The sequence below is a fragment of the Mercenaria mercenaria genome, chromosome 4, assembly GCF_021730395.1.
Source record: "Mercenaria mercenaria strain notata chromosome 4, MADL_Memer_1, whole genome shotgun sequence".
NCBI classification, from domain to species: Eukaryota; Metazoa; Mollusca; class Bivalvia; order Venerida; family Veneridae; genus Mercenaria; species Mercenaria mercenaria.
In genome coordinates this window covers 12,882,352-12,908,216 of record NC_069364.1, presented here as the reverse complement: position 1 = coordinate 12,908,216, position 25,865 = coordinate 12,882,352, and the positions used below count along the sequence as shown (strand labels likewise).

At 34.3% G+C, this 25,865-nt stretch overlaps 1 protein-coding gene and 1 long non-coding RNA gene across 6 annotated transcripts; one reads left to right on the top strand and one right to left on the bottom strand.

Moving 5' to 3' along the window:
- Positions 1–3,287: 3,287 nt before the first annotated feature.
- On the bottom strand, positions 3,288–19,476 carry LOC123551040 (sushi, von Willebrand factor type A, EGF and pentraxin domain-containing protein 1-like). Of its 5 annotated transcripts, none has more exons than XM_045339669.2 (14): positions 19,319–19,476; positions 17,249–17,563; positions 14,713–14,895; positions 14,237–14,410; positions 13,380–13,694; positions 11,165–11,539; positions 10,765–10,827; positions 10,095–10,268; positions 9,619–9,792; positions 8,276–8,446; positions 7,574–7,744; positions 5,827–5,856; positions 5,169–5,302; positions 3,288–4,987 (listed from the first exon to the last, which is right to left on the bottom strand). In XM_045339669.2, exons 1-14 carry the CDS (start codon positions 19,377–19,379, stop codon positions 4,331–4,333), a joined length of 2,997 nt encoding a protein of 998 aa, XP_045195604.2. In that variant the 5' UTR covers positions 19,380–19,476; the 3' UTR covers positions 3,288–4,330. The 5 variants fall into 5 exon arrangements, with proteins under 5 accessions (XP_045195604.2, XP_045195605.2, XP_045195606.2 ...); XM_045339670.2 differs by having other exon boundaries at positions 14,713–14,886; XM_045339671.2 differs by lacking the exon at positions 10,765–10,827.
- A 2,477-nt stretch (positions 19,477–21,953) lies between these two features.
- Positions 21,954–24,307, top strand: LOC123553209 (uncharacterized). Its single transcript, XR_006686673.2, has 3 exons — positions 21,954–22,464; positions 23,524–23,641; positions 24,065–24,307. It is a non-coding gene; the product is annotated as an uncharacterized LOC123553209 (long non-coding RNA).
- The last annotated feature ends 1,558 nt before the right edge of the window (positions 24,308–25,865 follow it).

The window sequence follows — 25,865 nt, the reverse complement described above, 5'->3', positions numbered from 1 at the left end:
CGATATGTTTATAGTTTTACATAATAATTTTAAAGTTTTTCAAGACAATAATTCGTTCTGTAGTAATTTTTTTATTACAGTGATCGTCAAATAATGTCTTTAACTGACCACATGCGCAATCGCAAATACATGGCAATTCGTAAATAGTATTTACAAATACTCATAATTTAATGTGAAGTGTTGTACTGGCCACTGCTTTCTTTGAATGTGGCTTTTCCTGGTGAACTTTTGTATACTTTTACATAATTCCTCTGCTACTTGTCTAGAGAAGAACAAGTTTGTGCATGACCGCCAAACTGCACTTAGAGATCAGACTTCTTATATTGAATGAAAGTCCAAATTCATATTTATTTCTGATTTGTTTATGCATATTTTAGTACATTCCCGGATGTAGAGCACCAGGTTGAACATGTCAGTCCGGGATTTTGACGAATCTCTGATGGATGAGAATGATATTATTGTTAATTGTAACATATTTATGAAAACATCCAATACATAAGTTGTCACGATCGGTATGTGCAGTTTAAGGCTATATTATGTACTTGTATTTAAACATGAAAAATAATATTTTGATCTTACTTTTACAATATCAAATGTCACCCTATTGCGTCACCCAGTACAAACTATGGTTTTCGCAACTGGTAGAGATTAAAAGTATGAGAGTCACTATAAAGTTAAAAAAGAGGGGGGTGTTTACCGTGGCATTTTGACAGGACACAATGCGTCTTTGGTTCATGTGGAGAATATGTCAGCACCGGTACACTCTACCAATGTGAAGAGACTGCATAAGTGACATAACTGATATACTGTTGAAAACGGCATTATAACCAGAAAATGGCGGAAATCACGTCCATCCCCGAGAGTATTGTGGTGTAAAATTGACGGAGAAAAAATATCATTTTTGAATCATCTGAATATGAATATATCATGTCAGCACGTTTTTGAAATGCCGACGGTATATGGATCAGCTTTGTTACACCGGGTGTCTCAGCGCGTCATATTTGATTGTGTTATAACTTGATGAATATGTTACAATGTTTTCAAAGCTATAATGTAATTATCTTCTGGTATGGTGAATACTTATCTTGATGAGACATTCCCACGCTTGAGATAAATTCAGTTTTTGTATGTATATTTATTATCTTCCCAATCTGACATTTTCCTTGTATGGCGATGGTCTAAATAGTTTTATTTCTTTTTTATTCAAACAGGAAGTTAGATAAATATGAATGTAGTAATGAACAAAGAGGAACTATTAACATAATACATTTTATCCTGTTTTACGAAAAAACGAGAATGATTACTACACGAGTCTACAACATAGACGTAATTCGTTATTTATATTTTGTCATTAACAGCACGCGAGTGACTGTCGTGTACGCCAACCTCAGGGTTGAATATGGAGTTTCCCAGCACCGTTGAAAACACCAAAATATCTCGTCCGGTATGGAAGAAATTAACAAGTTGAATGCCGTGTTGGTATATTCTCAAAGTCAAACAGACTGGTAGCAAATAAGGAGTTCTAACAGCATGTGGTGCAATTTACGTGATAAAACGCACACCGACGAAACCAAAGTAAACAAGTCAAACGTTTTTAATATACATTGTACAGGCAGTATAATGTAATATAATACGAGATAATGTAGCCTTGTTTTTTTAAGTCAATTTAAAACATATGTTTTATTGTGTTAGCAGTCATGCACAAAAAGGAAGTTGGTAAAATGTTTATATATTCCCTTATGCATGGCCTGCTGTTTAATTTACACCTAAATTGTTATATATTTTGAAAGCTTTGCGTTTGTAGGATTGCGTAAATCAAATGAAATAAACCAGTTTGAGAAACATTTTACAGCTGCGGTTTTATAAGTCCCCGATCATTCAACGGATTCTAAAGACGATCCGTTTTATGCATTGAAATTCCTATTCAGACCAAAAAGTAGTTAACTAGAGATCATACGAGAAAAGAAAAAGTAAAAAAGTTCTAGGCTCTCTCTCCATGGTAGAATGGTTAAGTTAATTCACTTTGAATCACCTTGCTTCTCACTAATGTGGGCTTTAACTTTGTTTGGGCGTAGAATTCTCCATTCGAGGAAGCCATCCAGTTTGCTTACGGAAGGCCGAAGTTTCTATCCAGGTGCATGCCCATGCCTGAAACAGGAGTACCTGGGATCTTTTTTACCGTCACAAGCTAGGAAAGTCGCCCGTATATGACCTTAATTGTGTCGGTTGACTTTCAACCAAACAAAAAATCGGTCCCTCCCTGACCGTGGGTTAAAGTCGCTCACTTCAAATCACTTGCTTTTCACCACTGTGTAATTTTAAAACATTGCTTCTGGTGTAGTTTTCTTTCATATTAGGAAGCAATTCAGCTGACTTAACGTATGTCGTTAGTTTTTCTCAGTGCCTTTAATGAAATAATGCCCGGAGGGACTCCTGCTTTCTTCCTCAAGCACCAATAGCTGGGCAGTTTTCGTATGACATATTATTGTTTCAGTGTGACCTTAACTCCAATTAAAAAGTAAAACAACATAGTTACATGCCCTTATAGTTTAATTGTTTTCATACAATATTTATTTTCATTATCATATGTTTTCGATAATATGTTGAATTTGTGATCAACCAAATATATATCATTTAGTTAGCAACACAATAGATATTGTTGTCAGTATCGGCTTTACAACATAAACTTTTCTGGCGGTTACTTGAGACTAGTCACTACAGCAACTTTGTTTCGTATCTATGTGTTCATTCGTTGAATGTTTTTTTTTTCTCCCTTTAAATAGTACTTTGTGGACCTCATACAGTGCTAGGAATAACTAGTTCGCTTATAAAATTCAGAAGATTTATGTCTGCAATAAACTACGGAGAATAGTACTTCAGCCCTAGGAGATCAATTAATTTCCTCAACACTCGGCATTTATATTACGACTATATGTATTCTTACAAGAAACAGGCGATGTGTATTAGCCAGTATTTTATAACAGATTTATTATCAAATATCGTGCAAGTGTTCATCCCTGATAATGTTTTGATTCTTGTTCTCAAAACATTTCTTTCTTTTCACTTGTCTGTATAGCAGTGTCACTCAGATTTTTATTACACATTAAATGAATGATTATTAAATTACTATCGGTCCCGTATTTAAGACTTTTCACTATCATAAAAACTCAGAAAGAAAGAACGATTTACTATGTCGTCATTTTGTAACATATTAACATGTAAATTGTTTTATTAAATGAGAGTTAAAGAATAACACGGTAGTTAGGAACAAATAATATCTAATCACAAACACTAAGCACATTTATTTAATAAGAAGTCAGTATAATGACACATATAACAATTAAAATAACAATTAAGTACACAAAGGTATTATCAGAAACGAAATACTATAGCTGAAAAATATTCCGTTCTGGGATTTTAGGCTACGCAAGAATAGTTAATTAATTAATGGATTTAAAAAGACACATTGGTATAGTACGATTCATTGCATTTTGTAGAAAGACGTTTTGCAGTTAGTGAGTACGAGACACATTAGTTTTGTGGAGATCTGATATTTTACTCTAAAATTTATTCTTCCAGTATTTTCTGTTAGAGAATAAAATAAAAATTTAGAAATTGTAGATGAAACGGTTTTACATCTTTCGAAGATATATTTACTGTAGTAAAATTCATTCAGACATTCGATAAGAATATTTGTTCAGTTCTGGTACTTGTTCAGGATCGCTGTAAACTTCGGTGTAATATGTATTTTTACTTTATAAAACAGTTGTTTAAGAGTTTTTTTGTTGTTGTTGCTTTTTTCAATTATTACACAGAAAGCCGACTTGGCCAGATGGTAATAGTTGTCTATAACTGATATGGGTTCAAAACCTTTCTCTTCATATAAGAAAAACATCAAACTACCTTAGGGAAGGTCAATGGTTTTGCCCAAGTTCCCGCCAAAGCCTGAAATATTACCCCTAGGGTCACCTTGGGACATCTACCATTATGAAACGTGAAAGTTGCATTATTACATAAATTGTGTCAGTGCTACTCTCAACCAGACAGATTAGAAACCAGAACACAATGGCATAATATTCGTTTAAGGTGAATATGCACATTTTAGCAGTGTTTTCCTTTGGATTCCTATCCTGCGCATTTACCAGGATGATGTATGTAGTATAGAAACTGAACTGTTATGTACATGTGTAGTATGTCAATGTGTTGCATTTAAATTAAGAAAGGTTATTCAAAGCTTTGTCATTAATAGACGTTACACAATCACACGTACAATTGTAATGCAATATACAAGAAATGATTGAGTCCTATAACAACAGTCAAAATTCAAATTTCAATGCTGATCCGGCTTTTCTTTTTCTTCCGAGTCCCCAGCAACATTCGAAACCTGACTTTGTTGGTTTTCTGGTAGTTCGTCATTCGGAGCAGTTACATTTGAATCCTGACCTTGTTCATTTTCATGCAGAACTTTTTCAGTCATTGCATCAACATTTTTGTCCTTTTCTGTCAGAACTTCATCGGTTTTGACAGCAATATTCGATTCTTGACTTTGTTGGTTTTCTGGTAGTTCGTCATTCGGAGCAGTTTCATTTGAATCCGGACCTTGTTCATTTTCATGCAGAACTTTTGCAGTCATTGCATCAACATTTGTGTCCTTTTCTGTCAGAACGTCATCGGTTTTGACGGCAACATTCGATTCCTGGAGTTGTATTTCTGGCAGGTTTTCATCAGTTTTGACAGCAACAGTCGATTCTTGACATTGTTGTTTTTCTGGCACAATTTCGTCAGTCTGGATATTAGTATTCGAATCCTGACTTGGCTGAACTTCTGAAATTTCTGGACGAATGTCTTCATTTTTAAAAGATACATTGGGATCTTGACATTGTTGATCTTTTGACTCGCCGCCTTCATTCACGAAGGATATATTCAAATTCTGATATCCTTGATCTTCTGGAAGAACTTCTTCATTCTTAAATGATATGCTTTCATGCTGAAAAAATGGGAATAAAAAGGAAGGAAAAGTAAGTTTCAATTGAAGAAATTTAAAATGAATGCCTTGTCAATAAATAAGCTATTAATCAAACATTTCTTTAAATGGGTGCCTCATTTTTCCCCATAATTTCAATTCAATGCAATATGAACATATGAATATATAACGTATATTTGATTACCCCTTTAAAACTTCTTGTTTTACACAATCTGTGTCTGTATCTCCAAATGACATAGACTGCTAATATCAGTATGACTATGACCATCAATGATACCAGCACGGCTACCAGAGTGGTCGAAGACGCATTGCCATCCTCTGTAAAGAAAAAGCAAATGTATCTCTTATGTCATTTCGACAATGTATCCATATATTATAGTACTGGTATATTAGTGAACTGTGTACTTCACCATTTGCATAATTCTGAAAAAATCTTACAATGCTTTCAGAGAACTCGAGTCCTACTTAATAAACGTTTCTATCAAAAATTCAAACTACATTTGTTTTACCTTTTTGCTTCAACACATGTAGAAATTAGAAAAAATATTATTTATAGCAACATATTTTCTTTCCTTTTTCTTTAAATTAAGTATTTTGTGTTCATACGACAGGATCACACCAGAAAATCTAAAAAAAACGAGCATTAATTATTGAAATGTGAGATACTAGTAATAGCATCTCATTATAATCTACCTTAGCATCTCGTAAGTTATTTAAAATGAATCAAAATGTTAAATATATGTTAATTGCTGACTTTTCGTTATCCTGAAAAGAATATGAATTCATAAAACCTGCTTCTAATTGGAAATTGGATTGATGAAATGTTTCCATATGTTACATACCTGCTTGTTGTTTTTCATCGTGTGTATTCTCTGAAAAAAAAGTTTATTTAAATTAAAATATTTGAAAAAATGCATGTTGAACAGTTTCGAAATCTAAAATATATTTGAATCTAGAGGCCTCCGTGGCCGAGTGGTTAATGTCGCTGACTTCAAATCACTTTCCCCTCATCGATGTGGGTTCGAGCCTCACTCGAGGCGCTGAATTCTTCAAGTGAGAAAGCCATCCAGCACGCTTACGGAAGGCCGGTGGTTCTACCCAGGTGTCCGCTCGTGATGAAATAATGCACGGAGGGGCACCTGGGTCTTCCTCCACCATTAAAGCTGGAAAGTAACCATATGGCCTATTATGTGTCGGGGGGACGTTAAATAAAAAAAAAAAGAAAAATGAATTTGTGATGACGGAATATTATACATATAAATGTAATCTTACTTTGCAGTAAAAAAGCTATGGTCCGGTCTACGTACATGTATATTAATATGCAACTGAAAAAAGCTATATTTCAATGTAAATGTCTTTTTCTTTAAAAGTGTCATTATATATCTCGCAAAATTTTATACGCATTTAAGTGATATAGTTAAAATAGTTTACCTCATTTTGTTCTTATATTCATATATATATATGTAGCACAGATTTTATATATGTTAATGGGCCTCCGTAGTCAAGTGGTTTAAATCACTGACTTCAACACAATTGCCTTAAACCGATGTTGGATCAAAACACTGCTTTTTGTGTAGAATGCAAGGCAGCTATCTAGCTGGCTTAAGGTAGCTCATAGGTTCTACCCAGATGCCCATCCGTGATGAAATAATGCCCGGAAAGGCAACTAAGTTTATTTCTTTCACAATTTTAAATTTGGAAAATCGCCGTTTGACCAAAATTGTGTCAGTGTGATTAAAACCCATTTCCAATGTTTATGACTTGGTTGAAGACAAGAATAGTACACCTGAATTTCATTCGTGTGAGAATAGTGTTTCAGTTTTCATCTACATCATAATTAAGATGTACGATTTTCAGTTCCAGAATATCACAATATACGCCCATCATATCAAATTACTTTATACTAACACCTATATTTGCAATCAGAATATTAAACAAATCGAAGTTTCTTGTACATTGAACTTCCTCCAAACGCCTCATCTCATTATGTGACCGAGCAACAAAATACTTTCCGTAACAGGTGTATAAAAGGAGCTTCAAAACGGGTGTCATGGTTAACCTACATATAAAGTTTTGTAACAACATGTGGAAGCATTGACATTCCGTATGCATTCACAATGGCCTTGACACTTTACCTCTTGAACTTGACCTCCAAATGGGTGTAATAGGTGACCTAACATTTAACTTTGAAGTCAATGGGTGGAATCATTCACCTTTCATATGCATTTTAGTAAATGAAGTCACAGTGACCTTGAAATTTGACATATTGACCTTGACCTAATTTGAGTGTCATGGGTGATCTGCATATAAAGTTTAGTGACAATAAGTACAAGCAGTCATACAAGAAAATGTCATTTCTAAGTATGACCTTGACTTCAAGCATACGGACCTGGTTCTTGTGGCTGACACTCCGGCATATGATGGTGAACAAGTGTCCCAAGTTCAGACGGGCGTATAAAATGAGACGTCAAGGTAGTGAGTATTTAAAACATGGAAAAAGTGCTCAGCAGAAAACCATCGCAACTCCTTCCTAATAATATAAGAAACGACCCGTTCAACCCTCGATCTTTTATCACGACAACAAATTACCTGTGGGTTCACATGAACTACTTTCCCACATCCCCGTCTCTTTACATGTGACCACCAGTTTCTTTGCCTTATAACCCTCTTGACATTTAACTCTAGCTGTAGATTTGTACGTTGCGCTTTCGTCTTCTAAAGTGATACTTCCATAGTCAATAACAGGAGGATTTCCACAGTCTGTAAAAAAACCATACACATTTCTTAAAATTTTAACTGTAATATGATGTAGATGTGTACGTTGTGCTTCCGTCTTCTGATAAAGTGATACTTCCAAAGTTAATATCAGGCTGATTTCCACAGTCTTCGAATATGATCATATATGTTTATAAAACTGTTAAAGGCATATACATAATTGCAATATGGTAATAGCGCGCAAAACCTCTTGTTTTTATTTTACCGCTTGCGTACGAAAGGTCGGTATTTTTACCCAGATACACACTCGTCATGAAATTACACCCAGGGGTGCAACTGTAGTCTTTCTCCATCATCTATCCACCATAAAAATCATCATTTGACCTACACCGTATCAGTTTAACTTTAAATATAATATTTCCTGTGTTTATGACAAAAACAAGTATTTCATTTAAGTTCAAGAAAATTAAACGTCACGATGTTGATTTTTTTAAAAACCTCAATAAGAAATAAGACAACCGAGTTCATATGAGAAGACTGTAGAAACTCTTTCTTTCAACCATGAAAAGGAGTTACCTTTGGGTTCACATGAACTACTTTCCCACATCCCCGTCTCTTTACAAGTGATCACCTGTTTCTTTGCCTTATAACCCTCTTGACATGTAACTCTGGCTGTAGAAGTGTATGTTGTGCTTCCGTCTTCTGATCTGATACTTCCATAGTCAATAACAGGTGGATTTCCACAGTCTGCGAAAATAAAAATAAAAATTTCTAAAATGTTAACTGCAATATGATATAGGGCGCAAAAACTATCCTTTTGGTAGCTTTCGTTGCTTTTTACACCACAGAACTTACCTTGTATTGTCTAATCCATTTCATCTAGAACGTACCTTTAATACTACACGAAGCAGTTTTTCATTTTCCAGACTGAAGATATTTTATTGACGTCACCGATACATTGTATCCTGTATTACACGTCACGGTAGCAACAGCGCCAACTTAAGTTGCATTAGATACTAACGCTATAATCATGCGGGTATGTACTACCATAGTCTTAGATATAGGATATCCACAGTATAACTGTGCTTTAGAAATACATTATTTAGATATATAATTTAAAGAGCCAACGCATTGTAGCCGTACATAAAGTTTAAGGTTCAATGAAATGTAAATGTTGTGGTATTTAACTGTTGTAAAGTACAATGATGATTATGAAAGGTAGAAGACTATAGGAACCCGCCCGCTTAGCTCAGTAGGTAGAGCGTCGGTCTACGAATCGAGGGGTCGCGAGTTCAATCCTCGGGCGGGGCGTGTGTTCTCCGTGACTATTTGATAAACGACATTGTGTCTGAAATCATTAGTCCTCCACCTCTGATTCATGTGGGGAAGTTGGCAGTTACTTGCGGAGAACAGGTTTGTACTGGTATAGAATCCAGGCACACTGGTTAGGTTAACTGCCCGCCGTTACATAACTGAAATACTGTTGAAAACGGCGTTAAACCCAAAACAAACAAACAAAGAAGACTATAGAGAACCTCGTATTATCATATATATAATATACTATTATGTTATCGTACATTTTTATTCAATGGACGAATGCCAAAAGCATACGAGTTTTTATGTATTCTGAATGAACACATTTCCAAATATATCACGTATAGTTCAGGAAAATATAAAAATGATCCTTTTATTCTCTTCTTACGTTTAGACAAATGCTATATGCAACCTATAATTGGTATTTATAGGATTGAAAATGTAAATGCACATTTTGTACAATTTTGTACATCGAACGAGACATTTCACTGAAACACATGTGGAATTTACACATTGATGCTCATATTTTTAATAAATTCGTTTGTTTTGTTACTCATACTAAATGTTCATATCAATTACAAACCGATTATACTAAACTGCATCACCTTTAGAAGTACATGACACACGAGACCATTGTCCTGATTCCAAGCAGCTGATGCTACTACTTTTTGCTTCGAACCCTTTTGAACAGTTTACTGTTGCTAAAGCGGCATACGTTGTATTCTGAGGGTCTTTCAATGTATATTCACCGTTCCTTATCTCAGGAAGATTACCACAGTCTGTAACAACATTTAGTTTTTAAACGAAATATGAATATCATTCAGATTTTATGAATTCATTGTCACAAAAGTATGTTAATCAAATTACCCATTGATACCAGTTAAAATGTTAACCATTTATGTATAAAAATTAAACACGTAGCATGCTTATATTCTTTACTAAGTTATATATGCATTAATTTGCTATTATGAAGCTAATACGTTTCTTGGTCTGAGCATGTATACATAAATGTCTTGTTTGAAATAATTAAGAGATATTGTTTGATAAAAATAACATTCGGCATGTTGGAAACCCAGTGTACCTTTTGGGGAACACGTAGCATTTTCCCAATGCCCTGTTTCCAGACAGCTGACGTAAGTTTTGTTGGTTTCATATCCTGCGTCACAACTAACATCTGCCAATGATCCCTTACCAGTGTTGTTAACATCTCGTGGACTAAGGTATCCGTTTGAAATATTGTATTTATCTTCACAATCTACAAGAACTGATTTGTTAGTAATATTTTACCATTTACGGGAGAAGTCCAGAAAAAAATTACTATTATACTTGTCGTGATGAGAAATAATTTAAATTCAATACATATATATGTATATCAAAAATAAATACACAATTCAATTTGTCTCAAAATGCTGATGCATTATGCCAGGTTTTAACATTATAAGTTCCAAATCCAGTTTCCACATATCAAGTATCATACTTAAATGCATAATAATAGGGAAACAGGTTTGCCTCATTAAAATAAGAAATATTGAAAGAAAATATATCAAAGTAGTTTAAATATATTCATTGAAAACCCGACAATTGAACGTTTGTCATCCTACCAGTTGATTTTACTCCTTTTTAATAACAAAGAAAACCTGAAAACAATCTCTTTTCTTTCTATTACTGAGAGGTTATAGGGAAAGAAAATTATAAAAATTATTAAATGTTATCTCGAATGGGTCCAGTAGAGAAGGAATACTGGTCAATACCAAGACAAATCGACTCCTGCTTGTATGGACAACTGATACTGAAGGTAGTATTTTCACCAGTCGCTAAAATGTTAAAAACGTCATTATGAATAAAATGGGCAGATCTATTTAATCATAACCAATAAAAGAACTATGTTTCTTTGTATTGTTTTTTTTTTTTTGCGAGGTGGGGGCGGGGTTTGGTCAAATATTAAAATATATATAACCAGATATAAAAAAAAATCTCACAAGATTATCTACAAATTCAATCATGACAATGACAATTACGCCCCAATAGAGTATATTAAATTACTTAATCATGGTTAAGAACAATGCTTCGCTAAAGTACTAAAGTCATAGCATGTTTACTTGTTAACCTAAAACAGACTTTACCTTTTGTGCAAAATTTTGATAAATGTACCTTCAAATCCAAGAAGAAAGTAACCTTCCTGGTTTTGTGTTGAGTTATCAAGAAAATTTATTCTGACGTAGTGGGAATTTATGTTCATAGAAGTAATATTGTTGTTATGGTAACTTTCACAGTTGATTTTCTCTGACACACCATCCCTGTTGTTTACAAATTCGAGACTCTGTTCGCATGTATTCGTATCTAAGTATAGGTCTATATCTAATAGGTGAAGCTGTATATTAGAAGAGCATGAGTTTATTTCCAAAGAACAAGAGCATGTGCTATCTCCGGTTGTAACGGAAGGATAATTCTCGTTTGTCAGATACAATGGTAGTCTCCCCTGCGACACTACCTCTTCATTAGAGCAAATTGTATTCACCCTTGACCCTGTAAAAAACAAAATGTAAAATATGGATTATAAACAATCATAGTAAATTAAAGTTTCTTTTGAGTTTTACATGTACGCTATATTTTCTGTCTGCCAAATTATTATATATTCGTATAGAACAAACAAAGTAATAGCTAAGTAACTTCAATATCTAAGAAAAGAAACCATTCAAATTTTCTTTATTATGGAAGAACGTTATTAAATTATGCCCTACAAAGGCTGACATGAATGTTGAAAACATAACTAATATATCTGGACCCGGAAGAACGAAGCATAATTATCCACCGGTATAATCTGAAGTTGCCTGAAATATGTGCGGAAGATGCATGGCTTATATATGTATGTGTTTTTTATGTATAATGTTCAACAGAAAATGATCAGTCACGGAAACAGGACGAAATCATATGAACGTAAGTGCGGTGAGATGGTTTATGTGGTTACGACTGCCGGTTCTTTGTTTTATGTCCGCAGTACTTGTTTAACAATATCAAGGATATATGTATTTTACATTTTGCCTGTGTTTGATAGAAAGCATTGCTTGAATTGATAGGCATTGAGCATGACAGCTGTTAAAACGTTAGGCATCATAAATGAAAATGTCTAAAGATCCTTTGGAAACAAAAAGTGCGACTAAGCGAGATAAAAACAGACACGGTATGATTGAGGCTGCTCATGAGAGGTAATGAAATCTGTACAAGGTTTTTTCCTTAACTATAAGTGTGAGAAAAGAGAAACAGTAATCGATGTGTCCCCTCTTTTGCCTATTTCTTCCATTGTTTAATCACAACACCGCACTTCGACAGGAAATAGAAAGCCAAACAACAATGCTTTCAGCTATCTATTGTGTGGCCTACCATATCCGTTAAATGTTGTTTTGTTTTTTGTTTTTTGTTTTTTGAATTTCGGCCTAATTTTGTTAGATCCAGAATATTATATATCATTTTAATATAGGTCTCAAGGGCTGGTAGTAGGATAGTTGTGACATTTTGAGATATTGTAAGTAATATATTGGGCCAGCAAGTTTGCTTTATGTTTAGATGCTACATTGTAATTATCCTGACAGTTATAAAACAATCAAACAAAAAGTCAAGGTAAAATTGAATGTTGATACATTTAGGTGTCCAGTGTGACTGAAAATAACAATAGAAAAAATACCCTATTGAAACCTCTTCTTTTACTATGAATTCAAAACTAATCAAGATATTCTAATAATTTAAAACCCAAGAAGTTCTTCAGAAAGATGTAACAAGAATAAGGTTGTCTTAAATTTCAAGTCAAACAGTATATTTCATATTTTATGAAAATTTATTTTACAGTTGCTAGTATTGTTGGCTTTTGGGAACAGATAATACAAGAAATGTCCATCTAACACGAAATAATTTCACGTGCGATGCAACTTGTGCAGTGATACATTTGTTTTCCGCAGATGCTTGTTCCGGTTAAAATTTGCAGGTCGCAAATTAATTATATTTCCATTTGAGATGAAATTGTTCAACTTTTCACAACCTATACAGGACTTATGTTTATTACACAATTAAGGAAGTATAGTTTCACAATGAATATTGAATTTATATCAAAACACTTAACCTCTAAACTGATAATATATCATAACACCGGTTTTGTGTAATGCGCATTAAATATAGCCTAGCAGAAGTGATTCCCTTCATGCACGACCATCGCTAAGTAGCGTCTGTTATATCGTTGAATCACCAGTACTTATATAGCAAATTGATGTCATATGAATCACTTAATGCTGAAGAAAAGGTAACTATACAGGATTGTCTGGGATGGTTCATTTATGGTAATCTAATTAACTAAAATTATTAAAATGTTACTTACCAGGAATACAGAAATATTGTACCATAACGTACGAAGGCGTCTGTACATTCAACGATCCAAAATCACGCTTTCCGTCAAGCGCATGACTGCATGATTCTCTACCAGAGCATAGGCGACGAATTTCCTGTATATCGTTTTCATCTCCTCCGATACTTGAATGACTACTGTTGTATGTACAACACCTATTGGTACAGTCCGAATCATAGAAGAAGTACAGGGAATGCACCGCAATAATCTCGTTGTTGCTACAACTTATGTTCACATCAAGTGTACAAGAGGTCTCATTCCTAAGTTCCTCTTCTGGTAACAGTTGACCTATAATGATAATTCGCTTATTTCTTTCCAAGTATATGAACATTTCAAGACTATAGAGAACCTCGTTTTATCATACATATCATATACTATTATGTTATCTAACATTTGTATTCAATACGGATATATAATTGGACAAATGCCAAAAGCATATCGAGGGCTTAGAGCGAAACTGGTCTATCTGCTTATATTTTTATATACAGATAGACCAGTTTTGCTCTAAGCCCTCGATATGAGTTTTTTATGTATTCTGAATGAACACACTTTCAAATATATCACGTATAGTACAGGAAAATATTAAATGATCCTTTCATTCTCTTCTTACTTTTAGATAAATGCTATATACAAGCTATAAATGGTATTTCTGGGATTGAAAATGTAAACGTACATTTTGCACAATGGTCTGAAACATCGAACGAGCCATTTCACTGAAACACATGGGGAATTTACACATTGATACTCATATTTTAAATAAATTCGTTTGTTTTGTTACTCAGACTTAATGTTCATATCTATTACAAACCGATTATACTAAACTGCATCACCTTTAGAAGTGCATGACACACGAGACCATTGTCCTGATTCCAAGCAGCTGATGCTACTACTTTTAGCTTCAAACCCTTTTGAACAGTTTACTGTTGCTAAAGCGCCATACGTTGTATTCTGAGGGTCTTTCAATGTATATTCACCATTCCTTATCTCAGGAAGATTACCACAGTCTGTAACAACATTTACTTTATAAACGAAATATGAATATCATTCAGATTTTATGAATTCATTGTCACAAAAGTATGTTAATCAAATTACCCATTGATACCAGTAAAAATGTTAACCATTTATGTATAAAAATTTAACACGTAGCATGCTTGTATTCTTTACTAAGTTATATATGCATTAATTTGCTATCACGAAGCTAATACGTTTCTTGGTCTGAGCATGTATACATAAATGTCTTGTTTGAAATAATTAAGAAATATTTTTTGATAAAAATAACATTCGGCATGTTGGAAACCCAGTGTACCTTTTGGGGAACACGTAGCATTTTCCCAATGTCCTGTTTCCAGACAGCTGACGTAAGTTTTGTTGGTTTCATATCCTGCGTCACAACTAACATCTGCCAATGATCCCTTACCAGTGTTGTTAACATCTCGTGAACTAATGTATCCGTTTGAAATGTTGTATTTATCTTCACAATCTACAAGAACTGATTTGTTAGCAATATTTTACCATTTACGGGAGACGTCGTGATGAGAAAAAATTTAAATTCAGTACATATATATGTATATCAAAAATAAATACACAATTCAATTTGTCTCAAAATGCTGATGCATTATGCCAAGTTTTAACATTATAAGTTCCAAATCCAGTTTCCACCTATCAAGTATCATGCTTAATTGCATAATAATAGGGAAACAGGCTTGCCTCATTAAAATATGAAATATTGAAAGAAAATATACCAAAGTAGATTAAATACATTCATTGAAAACTCGACAACTGAACGTTTGTCATCCTACCAGTTGAGTATACCAGTTAATGTAAAATGTGGATTATAAACAAACATAATAAAATACAATTTCTTTCGAGTTTTACATGTACGCTATATTCTCTGCCAAAATATTATACATTCGTTGGAGAACAAACAAAGTAATAGCTAAGTAACTTCAATATTTTAGAGAAAAAAACATTCAAATTTTCCTTATAATGGAAGAACGTTATTAAAGTATGCCCTTCAAAGACTGAACATAACTAATATATCTGGACCCGAAAAACCGAAGTATAATCATCCACCGGTATACTCTGAAGTCGCCTAAAATATGCGCGGAAGATGCTTGGTTTATATATGTTTGTGCTTTTTATGTATAATGTTCAACAGAAAATGATCAGTCGCGGAAACAGGACGAAATAATATGAACTTAGATCTTTTGAGTATGGTTCGTGTGGTTACGACTGCCGGTTCTTTGTTTTATGTCCGCAGTACTTGTTGAACAATATCCAGGACATATGTATTTCAAATTTTGCCTGTGTTTGTTAGAAAGCATTGCTTGAATTAATGATTTTTGAACTTGACAGCTGTTCAAACGTTTGGCATTAATGATAAAAATGTGTAAATATCCTTTGGAAGCGAAGAACGTAACCAAGCAACATAAAAACAGACTCGATTTGTTTGAGCCTGTTCATGAGAAGTAATGAAATCTGCAAACGTCTTTTTCCTTAACTATAAGTGTGAGAAAAGAGAAACTGTATTGTGTCCCCTCTTTTGCCTGTTTCTTCCATTGTTTAATCATAACCAGACACTTCGACAGGAAATAAAAAGCCAACAACAATGCTTTCAGCTATCTATTGTGATGCCTACCATATCCGTTACACGTTTTTAGGCTTTATTTTGTATGATCCAGAAAATCATATGAGCCGTGCCATGAGAAAACCAACATAGTGGCTTTGCGACCAGCATGGATCCAGACCGGCCTGCGCTTTTGCGCAGTCTGGTCAGGATTCATGCTGTTTGCTTTCAAACCCTATTGCAATTAGAGAAACTGTTAGCGAACAGCATGGATCCTGACCAGACTGCGCGGATGCGCAGGCTGGGCTGGATCCATGTTGGTTGTAAAGCCACTATGTTGGTTTTCTCATGGCACGGCTCATATATCATTTTTATAGTCTCAATGGTTGGTAGTAGGATATTTTTGACATTTTGAGATACTGTAATTAATATACTTGGCCAACTTTGAAATGTTTGCTTTATGTTTTAGGTGCTGCATTGTAAATATCCTGACAGTTATAAAACACCAAACGAAAGTCAAGGTAAAATTGAATGTTGATAAATTTTGGTGTCAAATGTGACTGAAAATTACAATAATATTGAAACCCTTTGTTTTACAATCATGAATTAAAAACTTATCAAGATATTCTAATAATTTTAAACCCCAGGAGTCCTTCAGAAACATGCACTATGAGAATAAGGTTGTCTTAAATTTCAAGTCAAACAGTATATTTTAGTTTCTTTGAAAATTTATTTTGCAGTTTATACTATTGTTGGCTTTTGGGAACAGGTAATACAAGAAATGTCCATTCAACACAAAACAATTTCACATGAGAATTTCGTGAATCGATGCACAATGTGCAGTGATACATTTGTTTTCCGCAAATGCCTGTTCCGGTTAAAATTTATAGGTCGCAAATCAATAATAATTTTATTTGAGATGAAATTGCTTAACTTTTCACAACCTATACAGGACTCATGTTTATCACACAATTAAGGAAGTATAGTTTCACAATGAATATTGATTTTATATCAAAACACTTAACCTCTAAACTGATATATATCATAACACCGGTTTTGTGTAATGCGCATTAAATATAGCCTAGCAGAAGTGATTCCCTTCATGCACGACCATCGCTAAGTAGCGTCTGTTATATCGTTGAATCACCAATACTTATATCGCAAATTGATGTCATATGAATCACTTAATGCTGAAGAAAAGGTAACTATACAGGATTGTCTGGGATGGTTCATTGATGGTAATCTAATTAACTAAAATTATTAAAATGTTACTTACCAGGAATACAGAAATATTGTACCATAACGTAGGAAGGCGTCTGTACATTCAACAGTCCAAAATTTCGCTTTCCGTCAAGCGCAGGACTGCATGATTCTCTACCAGAGCATAGGCGACGAATTTCCTGTATATCGTTTTCGTCTGCGCCGATACTTGAATGACTGCTGTTGTATGTACAACACGTATTGGTACAGTCCGAATCATAGAAGAAGTACAGGGAATGTACCGCAATAATCTCATTGTTGCTACAACTTATATTTACATCAAGTGTACAAGAGGTCTCATTCCGAAGTTCCTCTTCTGGTAACAGTTGACCTATAATGATAATTCGCTTATTTCTTTCCAAATATATCATATTATACAAATGTGAATATTTCAATTGTGAAAAATGATGTGATATGGAACTGAAATGTTTTTGTATTGAATGAGATGATAGAATAGAAAAAGTGGAAACTCCACAGGTTGCTCAACACAACAAAAACGAAAATGTTGCAGGCTCGGTTTTGACTGAGCCTGTTCATGGACGGTAGTGGAAATGCATGCTACCGTCCACGCCCTCTAGCCCCGGGTTGAGCAGAACTCAACATTTACACATGTTAAAAGTACAAAAACAGTTTAGAGACATCCGCAGATGTTTTCATACGGCGGTGCACATGGAACCTTCAATGCTACACTAGTGTGTAATTCCATGAAAAGCGGCGTATGGTCCCCAATTAAAATAATGGGTTTGCCCTAAACGAGAAAACAATGAGCAGAACTAAACAAACTAGAATTTAGAAAGGGGATCTGTGGTTATGAACCTGCATATCACAGAAACTGCCAAAAGACAAAATTAAAAAGCAGGCACCATATCCAAGGGGTGATTAAACAATACCCAAAGCTATGAAAGCGGGAGTATTGGAACCACCCAGGCCGAAATGTGAATTATAAATTACTTTATTATATACCTATATAAATTCTGTCAAAAATTCGGACTGTATTTCACAAGTAAATATGAACAGACAGAAAAAAATTCTGTATTGTACCTTTTGTATTGTTTGTTGACGGACAACTTTCATTGAATATGCGTGACCTGACACAGTTATATAAATAGCGCACATAAAGCCACCATTCATTTCATTTTAACATCAACAAACAATCAAAATTTCGTTCGATTACAAATAAGAAAACAAAAAGGTGGATGTATATAATAAAAGGGTCATTACAACAGTAGCTTGATCTGGGATGCTGTATTCGGCTCGAGTGGATTACGCGCCTCGTGAGATCCTATCTGGCAAAATCCACTCGAGCCGAATACAGCATCCCAGATCGAGCTACTGTTGTAATAACCCTATTATACGCGTTCTGATTGGAAAATTCTGTTTTCGAAAATATTTGTTTTGTACAGCTGCTGGAAGACCTGCAAGGACTGACCAGAAAGCTTCTTTAGTGTGCACTGTCGGAAGACGCGACGAGTTACAATACGAATAATGCTTATCGCCAAATCAGTATTTTAGAAATTATTAGTATAAATAGTACAGTAACCTCTGGTAAAAGCTTTTAAAATAGGACATGTTGCTTACAGCGCAAACGTGATTTGTCTCACATAATTGTTTTTTTTTTTTCACGTAGATTGTTATAATTTATAATTGTTTGTCACCATACATTGTTTGGTCCAAAACTATATCGAACATTAATAAGCACATATAAGAAAAACGATGGTGATGTTAAATCACTATACAAGTTTCTGATTATGAATGTTTGGTGTTCGCTATAAACGATGGTATTTTAATATAGAGTTGTGGATTAGAAATGTTTTCCTTATATCCGATAATTCACTGTAACAATTTTATTTTAGTAATAATAAAAAGAGGAAAGTCGGGACATTTGGAAGTGTTCTTTATAACCGGAAAATCATTATAACTGTGAAAACTTTAATGTACTAGAAATGTAACTTCTTATTAAGTTTTTCTTTATAACAACATAATACTCATAAAAGAATGCATTAAATATATTATTAATTCTATTTTCAAGCGGATCAAAATATTTAAGTACCTTAAAATGAATAAGATTTTTTTAAAGATTCCTTACCTGTATTTAACTGAATAAGCAAACAAAAGCCAAAGCCCAAAACAAAATAACTTTCTCCCATGTTTGCACTATTCACTGCATATTCACTGCATATTAAAGTGACAAATATGCAACGGCATCTATTTAAATACAGTAATATAAGTGCTACTTGACTTCCTGATTGAGGAAATAGATTTCCTTCACATTTACAAAATTTAAATATTTTCCTGTTGGTATATGATTACTTTATTCATGTCCTTGGACTGCTATTACAAGTTTAAGGAAGAAAACACTTACCTATTGTTAAACATTGTTAAACATAACGTCCTGGTCTAGTGAAGTGAAGAGTGCAAATATGGGAGTAACTGATTCATTTCAAGGGGGTCATTGACGAAGTGGTTAGCAGGTGGGACTACAACGATACTGATCCGGGTTCGATTCCTTGTTGCGGCTAATATCCCGTATAGTTTTCAGTGCTTGGTGATAAACTTAAATTTGTAATGTTGTAGTGTCACGGTATATGACTTGAATATCAAAATGAGAGAAAATGTGTAGGCGGCCGGGTAGCTCAGTCTGTGGAGCATCGGAACGGTATTCCGAGTCCCCAATTATGAGTTCCGGTCTGGCTGCACATTTATCTGAATATCAAAATGAGAGAAAATGTGTAGGCGGCCGGATAGCTCAGTCTGTGGAGCATCGGAACGGTATTCCGAGGCCCCAGGTTCGAGTTCCGGTCTGGCTGCACATTTATCTCACCTTGTGACATTAGCAGTATCAGCATAGAATGGATACTTGAAGAGAAATATTCCACATATCGTGGATATGACTGGAAAGCAATTTTCCATCTAAATCGTCGCTAACCCACGTTACATATGAAACATTTTACCTTCTTTATTGTCCTTTTATGTAGTTTGAATGCGTATTTCGCTTCGGGTGGATATTCCTAAAGGTACTGTTTATAATGAAAGTCTATAGGAAAATCACAATTTTAACGACATTTTAAAAAATCAAAAAATGTAGATATTGGCTAAACTTCTGAAAGATTTAAATTTTACCTTTTCACCCTTTGATCAAACAAAATGAAAGGTTTCATCTCCTTTGTGTTGAACTATTTGCAAATTATTACAGACAACCACGTATTTGCAGCAAAGACAACATTGTTCCGAACAGTTTCACATGTATAAGTTATTATATGTAAAATTAACGGAATGCCCAGTAGTAAATTGATTGGTGTGGTTGTCGTAAAAATCTCTCCGTATTTGGACGAAATATTGTTATATAGTCTCGGCCTTTGAGGTTCACCCAATGTCTTTTTATAATAGAGTTCTATTGTAGCCGATACTTAAAAGCCTGAAGAATTTTGCACTTTTCATGACCCTGACCTTTGAGCTAGTCTTACATTCGCCAAGAATAACAAATGTTTAATGAGGAAAAATTTGTATTCATTCTGTATGCATATTTAAGCTTAAATATCTTTAATGATGCATAAACTTAACTGGATCTCTGTTTAACAGGCTAGAAAAAGGTAGGTTTTCTGTTTTCGGAAAGGAAATGCAAACACATTTCTGATAATGTTTAAACACATATGAAGACTCCAAGCTATTTGTTTTGTTGCTTCATGTGACGTACCACGCCTCATGAATATCTATTCGCTAAAATATTAAAGGTCACGTTTCTTTTTATCATGCTTAGAAGGTACATAAACCTATATTACAACACGTATCAAAGAGCTTATTAGGACTGCAAAACGTAATAGGAAAAGAAATGAAGAAAATTGTACCAATCGTCAATTTTAACAAGAAGTACGTCTTAGGTTACCCCATATACCCAGGCAGTTGCCTTTCCCTTAATAAAAGCCTCACTGTGATGTGAACTTGCGTATATTGTACCACGTCTTGTTTATGACTTATGTCCGTTTGAAATTTTACAGTGTGCAAAACACTACTGAAATCTTGTCTGATTAACATCTCTCACATTTTTAAAGGGATCTTTCCAATCTTTACATGTAAAAATATAAATTGATCTTATACAAATTGCAGAACGTATGTAAACTTCTGTAAAAACAAATGCGTAACATTTCCTTGTAATAAGTGTCACTTTGACACCAGAATTGGTGTCAGCAACGAAGCTACGCCAATTTCAAGGTAAAAATACACTTCAGGTAAAATTTAGGTATATCAAAGAATGATTTTACACCAGCGTTGTCTTTGTTTTCTATGTTGTGTTTAGTAACACTTTGAAAAATGCGTAGTGTAGGCTTTCTTAATTGTTAAACATTGTTTGCACTCCTGCTGGTGTAAAGATGTTCTACACTAACTAGTGTGTAACTTATCTATCGTACGTGTTAATTTTCCGTTAACCGTTACACGAAATGCGGCGTAAATCTAACATGGACGTGTAAATATGTAAAAATAATCTGCGTCTGCGCGACGCTCATATATTTTGGAGGCAGTAAACAGTTTTGAGCTGTTAGTGTCGAACTGGCCATTTACAAATAAGAGGCAATTTACGGATTTAAGTGGATATTTGAAGTTTAAAATAATAATAATTGTTAGAATTGAAGTTTCAGCGGCTAGAATTGAGTTTCACTTATCTAAAGAAAATCAGTTGAATAGCCTTGATCTTGATAGTATGACGTAACGAGTTGCATGTGCGTATACATGCTTCCTCTGAGCTAGCTTAAAGTGGGGTTGTCATTTTAGCAGGAGCCTCAGGAAAACTGGAATAGTGAAAAAACGGTACGGATGGCACATATATTTGAGCTTATTTTCAGATTTTACAGTGTTACCGGAGTATGGAACAGTGTAGCAGTTGGGGCTATCATTTGCAGGGAATTTTCTACAGCGATTTGAAAATTGGCAATTTAGTTTTTTTCGTCATCAGTTTCCGCGACCGGGAGAGCACAAAATTCAGGTCTTATAAACAGAAAACTAGATATTAGAGATGTATTGCAGATGGTTCGTAACGATAGACATACAGTGATGTTAATGTTGCAATATCTTTATTTCAGGCGTGTGGTTACAGACTTTTGTGTGAGGTTTTGAAAGTTGGGTAGGCGACTCTAGGCCGAGAAGTTCAGAAAACTGTTTACTGCCTCCTTTACAAAACGTTCGGCCCTGCGAGACGCTCATATTTTACACAACGTTCGGTGGTGTTCGCATTGTAAGGTATGGTTTCAACGAATAAATATGTTCTTAGTGCAGTCATTTGCTTAACATTTTGGATTAGTAGACTACTACCAGTAATAGTATGTAACTTTTGTGACAAGCACACGGGCAGTGTGAAGCTATATTTACATCACATTGCTTTTTCACATAAAAGCGATCCAAGCTTTTTCATCACCTGTGGGATAAACAGCTGTCCACTTTAACTTTGTGTCCCACTGCTAGAAAATGCACCTTATGTGAACAATGGTTTACTTCAGTTCTTGATTTATTTACTCACTTGAATGGTGCATGTGAGGAGTGGATGTAAAGTATCATGCCAAGTTCAGGGCTGTTCACGAGAGTACAGTTCTTTTACTTCCCGTGTAACTCGGTGTCACCAAGATATTTCACATAGCCAGAGTATACCAGATTATGCAGATACTGTTTCACGGTGCACAATCACGTGGTCTATGATGTCACGCCGTAGGTATCGCGCCAATCAATTTTTGTCAACAAAGCGTCGAATCAAGAAGAAAATTCGGCGTAAGTATTTTGTTACGAAGTTTGTAAAATGTCTTTAGTATGTTGCAAGTCCGTTTATAAATACGTACCTCCGATCACACAGCATCTGTCCGTGTTTGCTTTAGTTTGGCTGGAAAACGGGACAAACTGACCAAAATCTCAAAATTGCTCTAGCTATCGCCCCAAGCTGATTCAAGAACCGCATTGAAACCAGCTTTCTCTTGCTGAATTCTCCAGATGGCCGTTTTTGTTTGTTACTTTTTGTCTCAAAACAGCCGCTGATAGATTATTTTTCACCTTAAAGGTGTTATTTTCAGGTAAAATCAAAGATAAAAAATGTATGCTATTTCGGCAAGTTCTGAAAGATAAATGATATCGCAACAAGCTGAAATGATATTCTTATTTTAAGTCAGTTTTCCCATCAGTATTCATACGTAAATCAACGCATATCACTCTTTTACCTAAACCGAAACTGGTCAAATGATAATGCAAATGCCATATGAAATATTTGATACTTTTATTTTGAGAAAATATGACATTGGATTAAACATTTTACAGGTCCTTTTACTATCGAACTAGCCGGAAGGCTGTTTGCAATCTGGTGGACAAAGCAACAAGCAGATGTCAGATCCATACAACGTGTGCCCACTAATAAGCGTTGTACATTGGAAGACAGGTAATAAATTATATTCAATAATAATAATAATAATAATAATAATAATGATAATAATATGGGAAATTCTAGTTTGTAAACTCACTGAAATAACCTTTACATCGGCAAAACAAACAAACTTAATAGGAAACGCCTTCGTGTTACAAAATAATTGAATAAACTCTGAAGAGATCCGTAGAAAAAAAAAGACAAAAGAAACCAACATTCGATTTGAGTCAGTTCATAACGAACTATGAGTAAAACAAAACTATCAACGCCCTTGGCAACGCAGTAATTTAAGCAGTACATGTATGTATTCATTTGTTTTGGGATTAAATACGTGGCGACATGTTATAGCAAGCACAAGACATGTCACATCTGCATTTATGATAAGTCATTTTAAAATTTATAAGACTTTACCAGTTTTTGTCTTTTTGCTTGTTACAGGGACCACGACTTTGATCGCTCAGAGAGAACTAGGGTCTTGTGCATGAAAAAGGTAGCTAAAGTGAGCCTAGACAGGAATGCTGTTAAGTGGGACCCCTTTGTGTTCGATGGGACAGCAGTGCAAGGCAGAATGAAAGCAAACTATGATCCCTCTGAGCGTTAGAACTGGACTCGAAACTGATGATACACAACATGTTTGCGTGTTACTTGACTGCCTTTCGATTAAAAATTCAAGGCTGCTGACATAGGGCGTTTCTTTCAAAATTCTATTTTAGACATTGTCATGAGTCAATAGACCAAGTTTGAAGACATTTTGTATATTGGAAATTTTAGTTATTACACAGTTAACTCTCGTAAGCCTTTAAGGCTATGTATCATGATGTAGATTGGACTTTTCCTGAGTCAGTTCGTTTAAACATTTGTAATATTTTACAACTAACATATTCCAGAACTTTCAGCTTCATTTTTATTAGTTTTAAAGACATGTAACTTCATGTTCATGTATAATCATACGTAAACAAGATAAAACTCACACTTATCATATGATTGTAAAATAATGTATCATTTCCCGAAAATTCGTTCCTATGAATATTTGGTTTTTACATATACCTTGTCTCTACATTGAAAGTAAGAAATCCTGTTATTTCTGAAACAATAGTTCATGATGTGTTAAAAGAACTTTTACATTAATTTTGTAAACTTTAAAGATGTGTTTATAGTATCTAAAATATGTATATTATTTCTGTAATGATGGATTTCGGATAAAATCAGACGCTTACACCAGTTTTGCCAATGAATGTGAATGTAACATACGATATTAAAATTTTATATTTCGAAACTTCAAAATAATTTCTTCCAGTAACTGCTCCACATGTCGAAGCATAGTTGTATCAATTGCAAACTATTTTCTCTGTATTACAATTCCTACAATTTTAAAGGTGTGTAATATATCCACTATATTTTAGCTACTGAAAAAGTGGAATGAATTTGTTTCTGAACATTCATTATATATTTACTTTGCAAAATAATGCCAGAATTGTTTAGCTATTGATCGCTTTAGCTTGTTTTTCTTAAAGACCCAATGTTTATCTGTAAATAAAGTGAACAAGGCTTAATATATCAACAGTACGTTTTCTTTTCTGAAAATAGAAAGACTACGTTAATACTTCTTAATCCCGTAATTCTGATTTTGCATTACAAGAAGTATGACGTCAATTTGTTTGTTTGTTAAAGAAGGCTGAGTAAAGTAAATTTCAACCAATGAATTCCATCATATACACAATACACTTAAGGACATTTCCGTTACAAAAATATACACCCGGAAATAAACGAAATAAACTGCACTCATGGCCTAAAATGATATGCTTATAAACGTTTATTTCCGGGTGTATATTTTTGTAACGGAAATGTCCTAAAGTGTATTGTGTATATGATGGAATTCATTGGTTGAAATTTATTTTACTCAGCCTGGTGGCAAATAGAAGCTTTTTTTTACCTCACGTAAAAGATCTAATGCAGATCGTAAAAGATCTAAAGGCCATTTTGGGAAGCAGTGCAAGGGCATGGGCGATTTTTCAAGCGTGTGTGTGTTCAAGCGTGCATGTGAGTGGGCGCTGTATTAGACGGATTGTTGACGTCCGGCCAATTGTGACTGTATTTAATGACTACTGCAACAAAACATACTTTGAACTATGAAATACTGGCATTAATCAAATCGTTGTAAATCACAGAACAAATTACAAACATAAGAACTGTATATGTTTTATTAGTCTTCTTTGACGACTAACCTTTAATCTTGTAA